This window comes from Vulpes lagopus, chromosome 17, assembly GCF_018345385.1.
Source record: "Vulpes lagopus strain Blue_001 chromosome 17, ASM1834538v1, whole genome shotgun sequence".
Lineage (NCBI taxonomy): Eukaryota > Metazoa > Chordata > Mammalia > Carnivora > Canidae > Vulpes > Vulpes lagopus.
The window spans coordinates 39247067-39267679 of record NC_054840.1 but is presented as its reverse complement, the minus strand read 5'-3'; the positions used below and the strand labels follow the sequence as shown (position 1 = coordinate 39267679).

Sequence of the window (20613 nt, the reverse complement as noted above, 5' to 3'; positions counted from 1 at the left end):
GTGCCTGTTTGGAGTGAGCACTGAAGACCCAGGAGTGCCCTGTAAGTCCTCAGAAACCTGGGCAAGCAAGGGAGAGTGAAGCCAGCATGTGATAGGATACCTGGGAGTTGGGTCTCTAAGACCCAGTATCAGTATACTCACCAACAGAGTTCATGTCCTCTGATCATTCTAAGAAACAGAAAGCATACTAAAGCCACAGCAACAAAGGCCTGGCATGCGCTACTCAGGATAGCGACTTTCACTCCACAATTACTCTTTCTACCTTGACTTTCACCTGCCACTTTCTACCAACAAATATATGACTAATGAGATACTTTGGCAGGTGATGCTGAGTAGCTTAACATGTCATTTTTAAAAACATTTCACTGATCCTACTGCTTCTTCATCCATGATCCCACTGTTTAATATTTTCTTTCTGTCTTACCAGTTCTTTTCCTGAAGTTAACTACTACTTTCCACACTGTTCCCCAACCAACCAGTAGTTCTTTAAACTGTGAGGACTTGATAAATGTCTTAAACAGTAACAACTGGATAGACTCATAATGCATATAACTCTACCTGACACACATGTCATCATAAAACATACCAAGTCATGCCAAGAATGGGGTTAGCATTATGGCAATGAAACAGCAATAAAAAAACAGAGAGAAATGGTGTTAATTAACTTGCCCAGGACCGAATGGTAATTCAATGGCAGAAAAAAGGAGACCTTTCCCTAATGCCCTAGCACCTCTCCTGCCCCCAGCCAGCACCCCCCACACCACACGCACCCAATGCTCAGCACCTGCCCCTGATCAAACCCTGCTGGAGGATGGGGACACAACAGTACCCCAGATGCGGCCTTCAGAGAGCCTGAACTTCAACAGTTTTCTCCAAGAAGGAACAAATGGGGAGAGAGAAAAGAATACACTTGGCTGCAGGAAAAGAGCAGAAAATAATGAATAATAAAGGCTGAGAAGTGGGTGGGAAAGGACACCGGGCACACAAGAGGGCAGTAGACAAGAGCTGAAGAAGAAAGCAGCAGAGCATCAGACCTAGCCAAGCCTTATTTGCTTTCTACCCGCAGAACTTACTCATCAGCCTAAACAGGTAACGTGAGGCAAACTGACTGATCTTAATCAGTGAAAGCTGAAACCCCCCCACCCTGTTCTTTCATGGCACACAGAACTTTATACTCTGACCACCTAACTATACTCATATTTTACTGCCAGCAAATGCTGTGGAGAAGCCTTGAACACCTTCAATTTCATTCTTAAAAATATTACTCTAAAGTATCCTCAGAGTAAATAAGGTGACCATATAATTTGCTGTCTAAACCAGGGCACTCACAAATAAACAGGGGTGCTATTAACAATGGCACGAGACAGCATGTATACACTGGAACTGTCCCAACAAGCCAGGGTGGAGTTATCAACTCCTTTTCCCTGCTGGACACCACTAGAGCAGAAGAGGATTCAGCTTTCTGTCAAGGACGTGGAAGGTCAGGTGGCGGTTTTCCCTGGAAGCTATTTCCCTTGGCTGCTGTTGGTCTCCCACTGAGATTGGGTTCCAGAGAGTCCTCCAAACAGAGGCTCTACATTCCTGCTGCAGGGGCCTCACAGCCTCCCTCAGCACTGATCAGAGTGACCCAGTGGCCCGTGGAGGCAGGCAGGGCTGAGGCAGGCTAAGTCTTCATGCAAGCTTCTTATTTTTATCCAAAGCTACTTAATATATTGTCAAATCAAAACATCTGGAAACAGACTAAAAACTATTTGAAAAAGGTGTTAAAAAGTCTTCCTCCCCTTACTAGTTTCTCCCAGTCTTTTCATCGCATAAATGACAATTCCATATTTCCAGTTGCTTGGCTCATCTGAGTCCTTGATAACGCTCTCTTTTATATCCTACACCCAACCTGTTAGCAAATCCTGTTAATTCTATCTCACAATATATCCAGAATCTGAGCACCTTTCCCAACTATGATTTATCACAAAAATTCAGAAATGAGGTATCTTAAGAACAGCTAGATGAATGAAAGTCTAGACTTACTTGTCATTTTTAATGTGTTCATAAAGGCGCTTAAACTGGCGGACCTGGAAGGACAAGATCCCCATCAATACCACAACCATCAGTAAAAATGGATAAATTCGCCGGTGGACCAAGTTCTGCATTTCTGCAGTAACACCTGCAAAACCAAAACAGGAAAACTCTAAGTGTGTATGGAAGGACAGTGAAATGAAAATATGTTCTGCCCCTAGGAGGAAGGGACTGGTAGTGCTTAATTAAAATGGAAACTCTTTAATGGAGGCTCACAGTGAGGCCAGCACACAGAAGTCACAGCTCGAGGAGCCTCGGGAACCACATCAAGGAGCAGACTGTGCTTTATTTTTATTTATTTATTTATTTTTTTTATGTATGATAGTCACAGAGAGAGAGAGAGAGAGAGATGCAGAGACACAGGCGGAGGGAGAAGCAGGCTCCATGCACCGGGAGCCTGATGTGGGATTCGATCCCGGGTCTCCAGGATCGTGCCCTGGGCCAAAGGCAGGCGCCAAACCGCTGCACCACCCAGGGATCCCCAGACTGTGCTTTAAAGGCCACTCATGAACCAACAAGAGAGGATGTTCACTCAAGAGGAACAATGAGACTCATTCAAAAGAAAGGTCATTGTGGCTACAGAGGGGAAAGTGAATCGATGGTGGTGGCTTCAAATTAGGGAAACCATATAGGAGGTCACTGAGGTTAAGGTGAGAGCCATGGAAAAAGGTGCCCGATTAATGGGTTCCGGAGGCTAGGTCAGCACTCTCCATTTGAGCATGGAAGGCAGAGAGCCTCAAGTGACACAGATGACCTACCAAATTTCTAATTCATGAAGCTTATTGGATAACACTAGTCACCGAGAGAGAACTCAGAAAAAGATTTGGAGGGGAAAACTTTGTGCTCGTCATTCTGAACATATGCCGGGTTTAAGGTCCTGTAGGGACTCTTCAGCACACAATAAGATAACATCTAGTTGTTGAAGTATCACTTAATATCATTCCCTCTTTGCTTTTACCTTTTATGGTAGAGAACATTTTGAAAATTAAATATAACAACATTTTTCTGTGGTTTTACAAATATGGGATAACAGTATTTCTAGTCAGGAGAAGACAACCTGAAGAAAAATCTGTTCCTATTTCGCGGACAGTGTAAACATTAATACTTTCTCACCTGCCTAGAGAAAAAAACTATACCAGAGAGCTTCAGGACTCTCCAAATCTCGCCCTAAGTTGCCAAGTCTAAGAAAAATATCCTTCTGAAATCACTGTTTTAGCTAGATTTATATTTACAAATTAATCACTTGGAGCCAGAGAGCCTATGATACTGGAAGTGACAAGAGTATAGTGATATTAATAAACGTGCTCTTTTGAGCTACCCAGCCAGCATTACCCACCTAGTAAAGGAACAACGCCAGACGCTATGACGTAAGGTACACACAGGGAAAGCAAGAGCACAGAGATTACTGGCGCTGCCAGCTTCCGAATGATATAGTGAAGGTCAATGTTCCGGATGCCATTTGCATAAACCTGAAAGATGAGGGAGAAAATCAGAACGAGAAAATAGGACAAATTCCTCCAATTAACAGAGCACGCTCTACTGAATTCAAGCCCAAGGGTGTTGAATCTATTATTTTTCCCGAAGTCAAGACAAATTCTGAACACAAACATAAGTATGGTGTCCACAAGTTTTTATAAGGAATGCATTTACTTCCTTAAACTTTATAGTTAACTATGCTAAGGGATGAAATAAAACACCAATCTAAATCATAACTACACTAGCCTTGCACTGTACAATACCAGATACATCTAATAATGTTAGATGAATACCACATAAACTGAAGCAACTGCACACACAAGATTGTGGAAGAGCGATCTGTGATATTACTCAAGACTGTGTTCATGTTATATAAATACATTATCAATGGGAGATTTTTGACAAATCAAATATTTTATACAAAATTTTAATATGAAAGAATTCTACAGTGAATTTTTTTTACTTCAACAATTTTTTTTAAAGATTTTATTTATTCATTCATAAGAGACACAGAGAGAGAGGCAGAGACATAGGTAGAGGGAAAGCAGGCTCCCCATGGGGAGCCCGATGTGGGACCAATCCCAGGACCCCGGGATCATGACCTGAGCCAAAGGCAGACACTCAACGTCTGGGCCACCCAGGTTCTCCTACTTCAAGAATTTCTACAATATTTTCATTATCTTATCCAGAAAGTTCTAATGAATAGCACACTTCAGAGCAAAGTACAAATCGAAGTGGGGAAAACTGGGAATAATGGAACATAAAGATGGTGTGCAGAGAGGGACAAAACAGAAGAGCATTGTTCTTGTTTTCTCCCTGGCACTTCAACTTCTCCTGGCCACAGAGTACTCTGCAACTCAACCCAATCTCTCAGGAATGGGCCAGAGCATTTAGAAGTGTATGACAACAGGCTTAACCCTCCAAAAGCATGCTTCCAAATCCCAAAGAAATCCAAATCCCAAAGAAATCCCAAAGAAATCCAAATGCACTTGAATCAGTGCAACAAGGCACACAATCTCAATCCTTTTACTCAAATTTACACATATGCATGAGAAAAGAATGCATCTGAGAGCAAAATATTACAAAAAGCAACAATGTTTCACAGCCTTCAACTGGTATTAAACCTTTATTCTCCTTTGCAAAGGCCAGAATCTCACCAGTAGACTCCAAAGTGGAGAGATGCATGCACAAAGCAACTCCTTGGTTCGCCCTAGTTCCACAAATCTCTGGGTTCAGGAATTTTTTTGGTACTTTATTGTGCATACTGGGCTGAGAACTACTGTCTCTTTCCTATACATCAAAAGGAGGTGTACCTTTACTGCAATAGAACTGTAACGCCTAATTTATTTGATGCTGACCTAAGGATAAGAGGGCTGTCCAAAAGAACATTTTCTCGACAATTAAAATGTAAAGAAGTATGTACCAAAATCTGTTATGTTAGTTATTAGATAGAAATCTTCCTAAAGTGAATTATCATACTTCCTAGTCTTATTATCAGAGTATACAAGCACAATCTACTTTTTTCAGGTTATCACAATGATCAAGTTATCTGACAGTTCCACGGTAAGAGGCTTAGGTGCTATGTAGCTAGAATATTCCCAAACAGCTCTGCTTTTGTTTTCATTAAGATATGTAATTTTTAAATTTTACTTTTTTTTTTTTTAATTTTTATTTATTTATGATAGTCACAGAGAGAGAGAGAGAGAGAGAGAGAGAGGCAGAGACACAGACAGAGGGAGAAGCAGGCTCCATGCACCGGGAGCCCGACGTGGGATTCGATCCCGGGTCTCCAGGATCGCGCCCTGGGCCAAAGGCAGGCGCCAAACCGCTGCGCCACCCAGGGATCCCAATTTTACTATTTTTTAAGGCTCTGAGAATACATATATTTTTATGTTTCTATTTTAATTCAAGTAAGTTAATAACACACAGTGTTATATTAGTTTAAGGTGTACAGCTTTTTAATCTATTTTTTTATTTTTTAAAAAGATTTATTTATTTGAGAGAGTGCATATATATATGTGAGCGAGAAGGGCAGAAGGAGACGGTGAGAGAATCTCAAGCTCTCATAACCCTGAGATCATGACCTGAGCCAAACGAAGGAGTCCGGATGCTCAATCGATTAAACCACCCAGGGATCCCTGCCCTTTTTATTGTCTTGAACAGTAACCTCTTTTCTCTGCTTCAGATTTAGAAAATTAAATACTAAATCTAAATCAGAACTCTGGCCTTGAAAAAAAAACACGTGCTAAATTTTTGCCTTTACTTTAGAGAGGGTTTTAGGTACTTTAAGCCACTGGTTAAACTTCAGATAAGGGAAGTCTTAAGAGTGGTTAATGAAAATTCATGGTGATAAAACAGAAAACTTTTTCTTTAAAAAAAACTTATATATTCTTATTAAAGAAAGCGTAAAAAACTCAGAAAGGTAGAAAAATTAAACTTAAGCACCCAGGTACCAAGCACAACCTCTACTACCCCAGTCTCTCCTGAAAGTTGATTCTGCTCACCTGCTCAATCACTGTTTTCAACCACCACTGAGGACCCATCAGTGTTATAGCTGCAATGATTTTGGCATGCAGGACTCCAAGTGCCCAGTCCTAGGAAAATAAAAACCATTTTAAGATTTATTTATTTAGTTATTTAGTTATTTAGTTATTTATTTATTTGAGAGAGAACAAGGCAAGGGGCAGGGGGGGAAGGAGTAGACTCCCCACTGAGCAAGGAGCCTGACATGACGTGGAGCTCGATCCCAGGGTCCTGAGATCATGACCTGAATTGAAATCAAGCTGGACGCTTAACTGACTAAGCCACCCTGGTGCCCTGGGAAATAAAAACCATTTAACAATTTTTGTTTTCAGCAATAAACCCAGCATACAGGATACACAGTTTTCTTGCATATTTCATTTCAAAACAGAAGTTCTACCAGATTAGTAACAATTTTACAGAAGACTAACATACACTAGAAAATCCAGGGAAACTGTCCCCCCAAGCCAAGAGCTCAATTTCAATATTTCTAACAAAAATCATTCTAGTATCTTTTAGAAACCTATGTTGCTTTTCCAAGAGAATTAGAAAACATGTCAACATTAATGGAGATCTCAAGAGCATTTATTTCATCAAACCATCTCAGGCTGCTGTGTTGGTTTTAGCTGAGCTAATTATGTCAAAATAAGCCGGTGGAGCCATGTTTGACCTAAAGAAACCATCCCGAAGGCTGAGAGCCTCTAGCTCTAGTACTGATGAACTATTATTAGACCCCCCCATGGCCACACCAGGCAGCCAGAGTGACAACCATTTCCACCCACTACATGATGTCTTAAAGCACTAATCAGACCACAGAAGGAAAATTCCCTGCTTATAACTGAAAGTCCTCAGCGCAGCATACAAAGTCCTTCATAGTTTGATCCCTGGGGGGTTTTTTTAATGTATTTTTTTTAAAGTAACACATAACGTTTTGATCTATTTTTTTTAAAGATTTTATTTATTTATTCATGAGACACACACACACACACACACACACACACACACACACAGGCAGAGACACAGGCAGAGGGAGAAGTAGGCTCCATGCAGGGAGCCTGATGTGGGACTCGATCTCAGGACTCCAGGATCACGCACTGGGCAGAAGGCAGGCACTAAACCACTGAGCCACCCAGGCATCCCCATTTTGATCTAATATAAAACCAAAACCTAAACACAAAACAAAAAAGAAAACAAAAACAAAAAACAACACCCACAAAACAAAAACAAAACCTTTTGTAGAGAAGGCTGGAGTCCTCTGTGACTACCAGCCTAAATGCTGACCCTTCCCCAGCAACGACCGCTGCTAACACTGGTATGGACCCTCTACATTTTTCCCCTATATGTTTACCTATATCTACACATACACATCCCATAGAAAAGATGCAGTATCATTTTTTTAAAAAAGATTTTACTTATTTGACAGAGAGAGAACATAAACGGGGGGGGGGGGGGGGGCGGGCAGAGGAAGAAGCAGGCTCCCCTTTGTGCAGGGAGCCCAATGTGGGGCTCCATTCCAGGATTATGACCTGAGCCAAAGGGAGATACTTGTTCAACTGAGCCACCCAGATGCCCTGTATTATCATTTTCATATGGATCTTGCTCATACTGCTTTTCCTCTTCATTGCCCACCATCTTGAGGTTAAGGTTCTCATTTATTGATTTGGTTGGTCAGAGGTGTGAGCATCTTCTTCAAATAGGGTCAAAGGATGATGCATGCTCTGAATTCTTGCACATCCTAAACATGGCTCTTCACTCTGACACATGAACGGCTGAGTGACATTTTGCCCGCCTTTTCTGCCAATGGTCGAAAGATGCTCTTCTGCTATATGACTTTGTGGTATTACTGAAAAAAGTCCATTACCTGTATGATTTTCTTTTTTGAAGTTTATGACATCTCTTTACCTTTAGAATTCAGAAATCTTACCAAGATATGCCCACATATGTGTTTTTCTTATCAATCTCATTTCATCAACGTCCACTTTACCAAATCTGATGAGCCCTTTTAACCTGCAGAATCAGGACTACTATCAATCCAGTTAACTTTCCTATTTCATTCCATGCTGCCTCATTTCTGCACTCTAGAGCTCTTATTAGGGGACGTTAAGTCCCCTGGATGTATTCTCCAAGTCACTTACCTTTCCCTTTAACTTCCTACTTGTTCAATTTAGCTCTGTGCTTTGCAGTGGTCTTCCAGGGGCCCAAAATGAACTTCAATGGTGACTACTCACATCTTCATCTACTGAACATCTGAGGCCCATGCTATATACCAACACAGTTTCACTTTGTTTTATTGCCATTGTATGTGCACACACACATATTCCCCTCGATCTCCGTTTTTATTCTTCTATTTGGATGCTCACGGTTCAATGACAGTTCCAGGTCACAGGGCATGTGTTCTGATTGCTCTATCTGACCTTTCTTTCTGTGGTTGCTGTGCACCCCCTTAATAAAGCATTTGTTTAATAGTGAAAGGGAATAGAAGGAAAGGGAGAAGAAGTGGGTAGGAAATATCAGAAAGAACATAAAGACTCCTAACTCTGGGAAACGAACTAGGGGTGGTGGAAGGGAGGAGAGCGGGGGGTGGGAGTGAATGGGTGACGGGCACTGAGGGGGGTACTTGACGGATGAGCAATGGGTGTTATTCTGTATATTGGCAAATTGAACACCAATAAAAAATAAATTTATCATTAAACAAAAACAAAAACAAAAAAATAAATAAAGCATTTGTTATTTTTCTCTGCAGGTTTGATGAGGTTCAGGTCAGACTAAGTATAAACTGAGAGGCTGCCAAAGGATCTTTTACCCTTTAGATCTCTGGGATAGCAAGCTACCAGTCAGTCCCCTATCAAGGACATGGTGAAAGCCTCCCTGCTGCTTCTGTACTATCCCAGGTTCCCGGGCAGGGAAGATTTGACCAAATTTAGCTTTCTTTTGGTCTTTGGGAGTCTAGAAGGCCCTCAAGTAAGGTTCATATTCATTTGAGAAGGTCCACAGATCGCTAAGGTTCAAGCTCTTTCAAGATCCACAGATATCTGGTCCTTCCCCTATGGGGTAGGACACATAACACTAGTTTCTTTGCTAGAATTCCAATAGACTTCCATAAATCTATAGCTGCTTGACACAGGGAAGACAAGTAGCTTAGAGTCAGGAATGGAGACAAAGCAAACTGTTCTTTCAAATGTTAAGAGTTTTATCCAGAATTTTAAGGATACCATGCTGCACGCATCCATCTATAGCTTATATTTTTCTTCTACTTAAAATCATGTCTGAGAGCTATCTGTAGCAAAACATATACACATTTCTTTAGTCAATCTCTGCTGATGAACATTTGGGTTGCTTATAATTTTGACATTAAAAAATGATACAGGAGAAACAACGCTGGTTGTGCTTTCTGCACACATGTAAATGTTTCTTTGCAGCACATTCAGAAAAGTGAAACTGCTAGGTCATAATATATAAATACTCTTAAAACTCAGCAGTTCGTTATTTTGTAAAATTACAACTGTCAAGATCACCAAGGACACACGGGTAACTGTGCAAGCTGCATTTACTACTCACTGTAGGGAGGACGACAATGCAGTATGGGGAACTTGTGGTGCTCAGTAAGAATGTTAGAAAAGCTTAGTATAGTATTTTGGTTTCTGTGAGGTGACCTGAGAGAACTTAAGGAAGCACAGCTTTGCTCTATGTCACATCCTTTAGAAAGCAAAGGTAATCTGTATTAGGTATCTCACTAAATCTTATCCAAATGCAGGGACTACCGTTGGTAATGAAGCAGCAGCCAATGATGTCAGCTGGGAATGGGGGTTGTTTTCTCATTTTCCTGGTTTGAACAATGTTCCTGTTTTGCCTATGTTCAGATGGGATTATGAACGATTCTTGTTTTTATCTTGCTCCATCATGGTCACAGAGTGGTCCTGTGTGATGCTGATGATGCCAGGCCAGCTCCAGAGGTCAGGGCCTATGTGCTCTTCTTCAATGCTGAATACTGTATGACATCAGGAGGCAAAGAGTACCTAGTTACGATGCATTTGCAGTGATCATGGTGGTAAGTCAGCATCTATCTGACCCTTCCATAGCAAAGTTGTGTGTTTTCCTTTGGGATATCAAGTAATCAATCCAGAATATGACACTTTGCCGCCACTTAAATGACTACTTCTACATTGTAGTGATGTTGAAATATGCCTGCAAAACCTCCCATCAAGTGGTTAGGGTCTATAGCCCCTTCCCTTGAATCTGGGCCAACCTTTGTGCCTGGCTTGTATCTAATAGAATGTAGTGAAAAGCAATACCATGGGAATTCTGAGATGAGGTCATAAAAGGTGATGGAGATCCTACCTTGTTTGTTGGGACATTCATTTCTCTTAAATGCATATAAGAAGCCCAACTACCTACCTCGAGGCTACCAAGCTGTGAGGAAGCCGGGTTATATCCAGGAGCTGCAGCTGACAGCCCAGTTGGGGTGATCCACGTCAACCCTCACTTAAGAGTGATGAGGCTCCTAAAGGATTCCTGCCATAGCTCTCAAATCACATTCAGTTACTGCGCTTACCCAGCTAAGGCCCAGATAACATGCAGCAGAGACAAGTCGATATGCCCTGTCTTAATTTCAAACCCACACACTCTCTGGACAAAATAAATGGTTGTTTTGAGATATATAATTGTGATGTAACTTGCTACACAGCAATAATAACTCAGTAACTGAACCATAGACAAATTTCACCTGATGGGTTCAGGATCCACTGACAATCCTTGCTGGAATCAGTTATTTTGCTAACTACTGCAAAATAGTGATTTTCTAATTCTGCTAATTCCTCTACCTTTGTTAGCTGGCATTATTCTGTAAAAAATAGCTTTCCTTCAATCCCTGATTCTATCTGACTATACAGTGATAGAGTTTTTACACAAACACATCACATGTGCTTAATTATCTCCCTCTATTTCTCACTTTCCTCTCCGAGTCTGCTCCAGAGCACACTGGATTAGAGGCAGTTCCATACATATGTTCTGTCTCACTGCGTGGTCCGCCCCCTTGCTCCTTCCTAGAATATCGCTTTCCTTTTTTTACCGACTCCTCTGTACTCTACTGGTTGTTCTAGACATGGTCTCCTAGAGGAAACCAAATCCTAACTCCCAAAGCCAGGATAAATACCTCTCCCATATGATGCCACAGCAACCTTTGCTTGCCCCAATCACAGAGCAGCTTACCTGTTACCTGTCTGCCTTGCCCACCAGCCTGTAAGGTGCACAAGAAGTTCCTGCATTGGCCTCATTTCCATCTGAATTATACAATACAGGGTTTTAGCACACATTAAAGCACTAATGTAAATATCTGCTCTAAATGAAGTTTGTGGAGGCTCTTCATCTGCAAAGTAGAGGAAGGGAAATACATCCCATTTTCATTTCCAGTAATTCCACTGTCATATGCAAGAGGAAACAGAAATAAGGCTGAAAAGCCTCTGAATGACTGAAGTCAACTAGGTGCCTACTAGATGCCTAGCTCTTTCCCCTAGGATCTCTTAACTTCAAATCTATGATATTAATTTCAGGCTCTAAATGCTAAGAGAAAAGTAGTAATTTTTCTTCCGTACTAACTTTAAGATCTTTGCTATGACCTATGTAGGTTTCTTCAAAATGCTCTTTTTAATAAATCTGTGACTTTGTATAGGAAAACAAGCTGTAATTATTTAAAAGTCTCAAACCTCAAAGAAGCAAGATATCTCTTGGAAAGATCAATGAATCTTAGTTTCATCATTACGTATCAGGTGAAGCCTAAATGACTAGTGACATTTTAACCTATAAAGACCTTTTATTTTTTTATTATTTAAAAAAATTTTTTATTTAAATTCAATTTGCCAACATATAGTATATGCACAGTGCTCATCTCACCATGTGCCCTCCTTAGTGCCCGTCACCCAGTTTCCCCACCCTGCCACCCCCTTCCCTAAAAAGATTTATTAAAGGAGTTATATAACCTGCATATTTTGAAGGCAATAAATTAAAATGCATTATTTAATCGATTTTATAAAGGTACCTACAATAGAAAAAATTAAAGAGTCTTTCTAAACAAACCACTAACAATCACTTTAAAAAAAAAATCAAGGATTTTTCGGATTCCAAGTCCACAAAGAAATGTCATAAACAAAAGTCATGTACTTACCTGCCATGGGTAAAAAAGAGGAGTCTGATCCAAGGGAACCCTCAGGGGAGCAACGATAACCAGTTCAAAGAGGAGCCCCAGCAGGAGCGGGACAACCCCTGCCAGCAGCACGGCCACTATCAAGGTCTTCATGATCTATGAAGAAATGAGGCCATGTCACTAGAGTGTCTTTCTAGATTTTGAGCTAAACTTCATTCTATTTGGAAATTTATTTTTCTTCTTTAACCTGATGCCTAACAAAACAAATATATTACCTCACATACATTTATGTGTATTATATTTCATTAAATGAAATTTGAATGTGTATATTCAAGCTTAAGCTATAATGAAAGCATGACATTACTCTGCATTTTTGCTATAAAATTATACAAAATTCATTTTAGGGCAGCCCGGGTAGCTCAGTGGTTTAGCGTCGCCTTCAGCCCAGGGCATGATCCTGGAGTCCCGGGATCGAGTCCCACATCAGGCTCCCCACATGGAACCTGCTTCTCTCTCTCTCTCTCTCTCTCTGTGTCTCTCATGAATAAATAAATAAAATCTTAAAAAAAAATTCATTTTATTCCATATATTAACCAGGTGGCTGTGCTGTTTTTTTCAACCTCATTCTCAAGAATAGGCTTTTGTTTGTCCAAGAAAAGCCACTGATTATCCAGGCTCTTCTAATCCAATGGTGGCTCACAGTGTGATTCGGACTGGTAGGGGAGAAGGGCTCTGCATAACCTCAGTGCAGGTAATTCATCAATGTGACCAAACTGACTCCATCCAGAACCCTCTGTGGTCCAAAACAACTCATTATGATGACAGAAATGTCTTGTATCTGTGTTGCCAGTATGGTGGCCACGAGCCACACGGTTATGGAATTTGAACAAAACAAAAAATGACGGGATCCCTGGGTGGCGCAGTGGTTTGGCGCCCGCCTTTGGCCCAGGGCGCAATCCTGGAGACCCGGGATCGAATCCCACGTCAGGCTCCCGGTGCATGGAGCCTGCTTCTCCCTCTGCCTATGTCTCTGCCTCTCTCTCTCTCTCTCTCTCTCTCTCTCTCTGTGACTATCATAAATAAATAAAAATTAAAACAAAAACAAAAACAAAAAATGAAAATAAAGTCAACACAAAGATTAAAAGTGTCACTACAGAATCCTGATGAAGAAAGGAGTCTTTAGAGTGACTCTGATGTCTGAGGACCTCCCTTTCTCTTAAGGCAGCCTCAGTGAGTATGTCTGTTTTATCTAGAGACTGGTATGAGGTGAGTGAAGATGCAGTACTTGCTTTTTTAAATGGCATACTGAAGACACAGAAGAATATCAAATGGAAACTGGTATTAGCTGGTTTCTGTATATTAAATATAGTTACATGTCTCATTATCATGTGTAATTAAATAGCAAGTAAAGCCTTCTGTTCATATTATACAATAAATCTCATTGCTTTCTTTCAACACTAATATTAACCCTCTAGTGAAATGAAACTCTAAATTCAGATACAAAACTAGAATTATACAAAAGAGGCATAAGCAGTGACTTAAACCTATTTACCAGTCATAACCAAAATCACAATCAATCAGTAAATCACCACACCCGGACAACCATCTTACGCTGATTTCTTTCCCCCACCTTTGTGTAACTAAGTACTTTACTGAGAAATATTTTCCATTACTTACTACACTTTCACATTAGCCAAGACATTCTTGAATTAACAACAGAATGTGTAATTAAAGAAATCCCATTTATATGAAAAACATTAACTTAATCCTGAAGTCAAGATTTTACATATTCAAATAGATCAAAAAATCAAATTTTAGAAAAAATATCTTAAAAGAAATTCCTACTTAAACTGATTTTAAATTCTACAGAGTATCTTATTCCTTAAAAATTTCCAAAACAACTTTTCTAATTGCATTACTTACTTATTAAGGGCCTTATTGGGTCATTTAGCATGCTTTTCCTTTTGACCCTTGAATATATCCGACTGTGGTTCTCAGAATGAACCAGAAAGCTGCATCTTAAAGGAATATTCCTCCTCATAAAAAAAGAAAAAATCAATTCTCTTGATGCTATCATCATAATTAAGAAATGAAAGTGAAAAGATTTAAAGAAATGACTAAAAAAGATTTCCACTATTCCTGTCATACAAGATCAGTTCTTCATTAGAAAAACCTACCATGAGGGACCACTCTTTAACCTTCTGGAAGATCACTCTGCGTCCCTGGGGCATCCATGCCACCAGCACCGTCACTGCCCTTATGGTTAGCCAGCAAACATAGAGACCACAAGCAGCTGTGTAGAGTTCATGAATTTTGGCAGTCCCCGTCCAAAATGACATTAACCAACGGCCAGCAAATACTGAAAACAGAAAGGCTGATAAATGAAATACGTGGCTATACATGTAAAGAGAACTACAATTTTGATGTTGTTCTGTTAGTATTTTCAATTACTTCAATCATTTTAAGTGATTAGTAAAAAAGGAATCACATTCTAATATAACAACATCTTCATTAAAAACAAACAATGACAAAACCCCCCACAAACTCTAAAGAATGCAATTATTTGATTAGGACACAACCAAAGCACAAGAAGTCACTGGGGACAAGCTCTCCTGTGGCATCTACTCTGACTGGCCATGTCAATTATCTGTTCTTTCAGAAATGAAGAGGTTGTTCTTGTTTTTATCACCAAAGAAAATTATTATACAACATAATACAACAAAAGTGGGGTATATTTATTATTTATACTTTCAACATTTAAGAACACTACAAATAATTTAGATTAACTTTCTTTCAATTGACTCATCGAGACAGAAAACTAAGTTTATTTCAATAAATAAGTGGGTATAATAACATTTAAAAGCATAACAATCACAGAATATCGTATTAACTTTCTTAGGAAATAAGATCCAAATATGCTAAAACTTAAACAGATTTGAGAAGTGTCTAAAGAACTGCCTCGGGGATCCCTGGGTGGCCCAGAGGTTTAGCGCCTGCCTTTGGCCCAGGGCGTGATCCTGGAGTCCCTGGATCAAGTCCCACGCCAGGCTCCCAGCCATAGAGCCTGCTTCTCCCTCCTCCTGTGTCTCTGCCTCTCTCTCTATCATAAATAAATAATTAAATCTTAAAAAAAAAAAATAAAGAACTGCCTCAAATAAAGAGTTAATGCAAATAAATTCTACACTATACCCATAAAAATCTACCTCAGGCAAGACCATTATTATATTAACTTTATTCACATGGTGAATAAACTTCTCAATAAGACCAGAAAGAAGAGCAACGCCCAAATGTCTTGTTTACTTTTCTATGGTTGATTTCCTCTTAATACAGTACTATTTGCTATTTTCAAATACCTAAAAGGAGCTTGTGGCTATGCTGAGCACTTTCCGTATATTACCTCATTAATCCTCCCCAAAGCCCTCAAATAGCCACTACTCCATTCTAAAGATTAAGAAACCAAGGATCAACAATAGAACCTTGCCACACCAAGGTCGCATGAGGGTGGAGGCTGAATTTGAACTCATACCTATGTGACAAAGCTCATGCTCTTGACCAATAAACCACACTGCCTCCAATTAAATGAAACCAGCTCAACAGTTAAGTCTTACAAGCCATAATGTTGGCAACCAGACTTCTTTGTAACCCCACAAAATGGTTTGTGTATGAAGAGAAGTTATTTTTAAAAATACACATAAATGTTATGTGAAATAAACACATGTATATATTAATTTGGGGATATAAAAATTGCTACAGATAATTCTGTAGAAATGTCTAATATTTTGTGTGTGTGTGTGTATGTATGCACATATACATTTTTATTCCAAGGTTTTTATAGTTGCTATAGTTGGGTTGGCTGGTTTTTAAAAATGTAATGGACACTTTCTACTGCACACTTCATATTTCACTTACTTCTAATCAAGTGTTTCTGAGAGGACAGGGTCAAGTTTCTAATTTGTAGTGAATTATCATCAGTTAAACTACAGCTACAGGGCAGCCCCGGTAGCGCAGCAGTTTAGCGCCGCCTGCAGCCCAGGGCGTGATCCTGGAGACCCTGGATCAAGTCCCATGTCAGGCTCCCAGTGCATGGAGCCTGCTTCTCCCTCTGCCTGTGTCTCTGCTACTCTCTCTCTCTGCATCTCTATGAATAAATAAATAAAATCTTTAAAAAAAAAAACAAAAAAAAAAACCCTACAGCTACAGAAAAGCAACCTTCGGGGGGAAAGAATCTCCTTGCCACCTTAAATGCATTTTATGACACCAAGTATTTCTAGGATTAAACAACCATGTTCTTCCCATTAGATGGTGGGAATGGGTTAACAGGGAAATATTCAGTTAACAATCTTCAATGAAATTACTTTTAGTGCCCAATTCAGGTAGTAAATTACATTTCCTTCTTTTAAGTTTTCCTTAATATCTCTGATAAAAAAACATGAAAATGGAATATAAAAACCACGAATGTAAAACTGTCCAAAGTTCAAAAACTAAGTTTTCTCAGCAATGTTTACCACATTGTACCCAACCATTAATCACACTTTATCATTTTTAAGAGCTGTGATATGACAAATAGTGAGCTTAGGAGCACAGTTCTTAAGGTCAAATCATTATTCAGAAACATGTAAAAAAAATTTTATTTTTATCACCACTTTAAGTTAAATCACAATTTCTACAGATTAGAGAATATTCTCATTATGTTTAGAAACCTCACTTGAAATTACACTTCCTACTTGCTCCTTACTGACTTTAGCCCTCCTGGAAAAACTCAAGTATTTGATACAAATTTGATTTATAAAATTATAGAGGCAGTGCTATAATCAAAATACTAACTCAATAACATTTATGGGCTTATATTTAAGAGATGAAAAGTATCTTCCACTTAGTGATTATTTAAGTGTCTAACATGTAACAGTATGATTTAAAATTTTGTGGCTTGCCATACACACCAACTGGGAGTTGCTGTTCCCAACACTTTGTCACTGGCTTTGGGCTCAACCCCATTTATCCCTGACCTTTGCAGAACATGATGAACAGTATACTACATTCATCCATTCAAGTAAGATTCATTCATCTTACTTGCTAAAGAAAATGTCTAGCCGAAATTTAAAGATTAGTATCTGCGAATACCAGATGATTAAGGGAAACAATCTGGCTTTATAAAGAGTCTAGGAACACCATGCAGTGGACAGGAAAGATACAATGAGGGCAAACATGTTAACATCAAAAGGCTGGCTTGAAGAAATGATTTAAGCCATACAGATAACTTTTTGAAAACCTACACTATAAAGAGAAGATGCCCAAGAAAACTGAGTGACCATATATACTTTACTTCTAAAAATGAATCAGAACTTTTATCTTGATTTTGTTACCCTGTTGCAATACAAATGACTCCAAGGAGATGGAGAGCCCTAAAAAGATCAATATCCCATATTCAATCAAAAATAAGGGGCAAACTATTTCAAGCTTAAACTTGATGAAAGATACAAAGCATCTTTGCATGTCATTAGCTCATACCTGGTAGAGTAAGGCAGATGAGGCTGGCAATCAGTAAGGTTATACACATGAAGACAATCAACAAAAATATCTGCAAGGCAAAACGTAAGAGTGCATAAATGGTTTATATGTGCTCAACGTATTTCAAAACACCCCTCAAAGAATCACCATAATTCTACCAGTAAAAAGAAATTGCCCATATTTCCATGTTTCCTTCCATTTCACACCAAAAGGAATTTTTAGTTTAGGTAAAATTACCTATAATTTCGACCAAAAGAAAATGTCTATTTTCATATAACAGACACATCAGCAAGTAACAAGTAAATGTATTTCTGAATCAGCACAAAAATAAAACACAATCAGCTTAAGTTTTCCCTATTAATTAAAACTAAAAACATTCACTTTTTAATCAAATTCTCAAAAACAAGTTTTCATAAAAAGAAAGCTCACTTTCTAACAGTGCTGTCTAATCAGAACTGTCCATGACAACAGGACCTGCACCACCCTACACAGTGGCCACTGCGCACCTGACGCGGGGTGTGAAGGAGCAATGAAACTTTACACTGTATTTACTCTGCATCTTATCCTACTAGACAGGGTTTTCTCTTTTTTTCAGCTTTATTGAGATATAACTGACAAAATTATAATATATTTAGAGTGTACAACGTGATTTGCCACATGTACACAATGTCAAGGGATTCCCACCATTAAGGTAATGAATACATCTATCGCACCACAGCCTTACAAAATGAATTCACATCTAATTAAGTTTAAACATAAAAGCCACATGTGAGCTGGTGGCTCTCATACTGAAAAGTACAAATAAAAAGGGAACACACTGAGAGGAAAGCAGCTGCTCTCGGCAGGAAAGGAGCAACTGCTGCTTGCCTTCTACCTTACCGGGCACCCCTCTTCCCTCGTCCAGAAGGCAGGGCTCTAGCAAGAAGGCTGAAAAGGACCTACAATCACACCCCAAGAGGAGCCTCTAAGGCTGCCAGCTTTCACTGGTTGAGAAACTTCTCACCGATCCTCCCTCTGATCCAGGATGGAAAGAAACTCTCACCCATGGAAGAGCCTCATCTCTTCTTTCAGGACTCCTCCCATCTCTCACCCTCACCCTCTAAATACACTTAATTCCCTGCAGTTCCAAACCTACCATGTCTAACCTGCCTCTTGTTTTGGCACGAGCCTGGAGTGCCCTCCCATTTTTCCATGTTGTCTGTGCCTGGCCTAACTTAAGAGGCTTAAAAGCATCCCCTCCTCTGCAAAGATTCCTGAACACTTCCCGAAAAAGCATTCTGTGGAGCTGACCAACTGTGTGACACATTACTACAGAGCAAGTAAAGTGAGGCCCAAGATCTGACCATCAGATTTAACAACACAAAAGCTACAACCCATCAGGAACAGCTTTGGTGGAATTTGGAGGCAAAGTTTCACTGGGACAGCATTTCCTTACCCAGTCTGGTCTTCAGTTTCATCTGAAGGTTACTACTCAACCTTGCAGTATTGGGATGGATAGTAAATGGGAAAAACATTAGAATGCCCATTTCAGTTCCTGATACATAGCTGAAATACATCAATAACGTTAATTTCTTATTTTCACTTAGGGTCTTTAACACTGCTTCAAACAGCAGGGAGCAACAGTACATGGTATCCCAACACTATAACCCATCTCTAAAATCTGATAAACTTATCTGACACATATATATATTTTTCTGCTAATGAGAGGACTAGGGGTTCTTGTCAGGAGACCGTAAGATATATCGATACAGAGGACTGCATGCTAAGAGCATCAACACCACCACCAAATTCCTCAAAAGAAAAAGAAAAAACGTGACTTCCAATAAAGTCTTATTGTACCTACCCTGAGTGGAAAATTTAAAGGTCGGCGATAAGGCTGAAAGCCAACAGGCCCTCCCTGCTGGAGTATGGCTTGGTGGGCTGCATGCAGGCCTTCCCCCACCACGGGAATAGCGTTGTTATTTCGAGCATGCTGATTATTGTTAACTTGTTGATTTGCACTGTTCTCATTTTCTTCCTGGTCTCCCAATAAATAGGAATGAAGATCCCTGTGTAAAAATTACATTCTCACTTCAGACTAGAGTGAAACAGTAGACATGAGACTCACTTTCTTATTATTAAGGTAGAAAATGTACAAGTAGAATCTGTACACAACAGTAATTATTAATTATCTCACTCTGGGCTAATGTTGGTACCTGCTTTAAAGTAAGCTTTTTCAAATTTAATGTTAATATTAAGAACACCCCACAAATTCAGCTCAGCTATTCTGTCTGCTGTGGCATGGAGCTCAAATAAAACCTCCGAACTCGAACAGCCCAGGCAGCTCAGCGGTTTAGCGCTGTCTTCAGCCCAGGGCCTGATCCTGGAAACCTGGGATCAAGTCCCACATCGGGCTCCCTGCATGGAGCCTGCTTCTCCCTCTGCCTGTGTCTCTGCCTCTATGTGTGTCTCTCATGAATAATAAAATGTTAATAAATATTAAATAAAAATAAATAAATAAAACCTCTGAACCACACATCAGTCATGGCAAACCTGGGGCAAGCAGAGACAGACACCTGCTTAACCCAATATAACCAAATGCATATTTCACAGTAAGGTCTCTGCAGAATGCCACATATTTTCTGGGGAAAAAAACTGTAATTACAAAGATTCAACTTTAAAATAAATATATAATATACAAAGATGGAAAAAACAAAAGGCAATATGCGGACTAAATGCCTCCACTGATCAGGATAGGACTTCTAAAATAATACGGGTTGGGGCACCTGGGTGGCTCAGTCGGTTAAGTCTGCCTTCAGCTCAGGTCATGATCCAGGAGCCCCGGGATCAAGCCTGATACAGCTCCCCTGCTGCACTCCTTGTTCATGGGGAGTCTGCTTTCTCCCTCTCCTCTTGCC

At 39.8% G+C, this 20613-nt stretch overlaps 1 protein-coding gene across 2 annotated transcripts in view; it reads right to left on the bottom strand.

Moving 5' to 3' along the window:
- Positions 1 to 20613, bottom strand: part of MARCHF6 (membrane associated ring-CH-type finger 6) — an 81487-nt gene that overhangs the window by 3678 nt on the left and 57196 nt on the right. For both annotated transcript variants that reach the window (XM_041731515.1, XM_041731513.1), the window contains 7 exons: positions 19560 to 19764; positions 17717 to 17786; positions 14386 to 14567; positions 12230 to 12364; positions 6054 to 6143; positions 3410 to 3542; positions 2026 to 2161 (listed from right to left, as the gene is read on the bottom strand). In XM_041731515.1, the coding sequence (XP_041587449.1) occupies positions 2026 to 2161; positions 3410 to 3542; positions 6054 to 6143; positions 12230 to 12364; positions 14386 to 14567; positions 17717 to 17786; positions 19560 to 19764 (951 nt within the window). The remainder of the gene's footprint in view (positions 1 to 2025; positions 2162 to 3409; positions 3543 to 6053; positions 6144 to 12229; positions 12365 to 14385; positions 14568 to 17716; positions 17787 to 19559; positions 19765 to 20613) is intronic.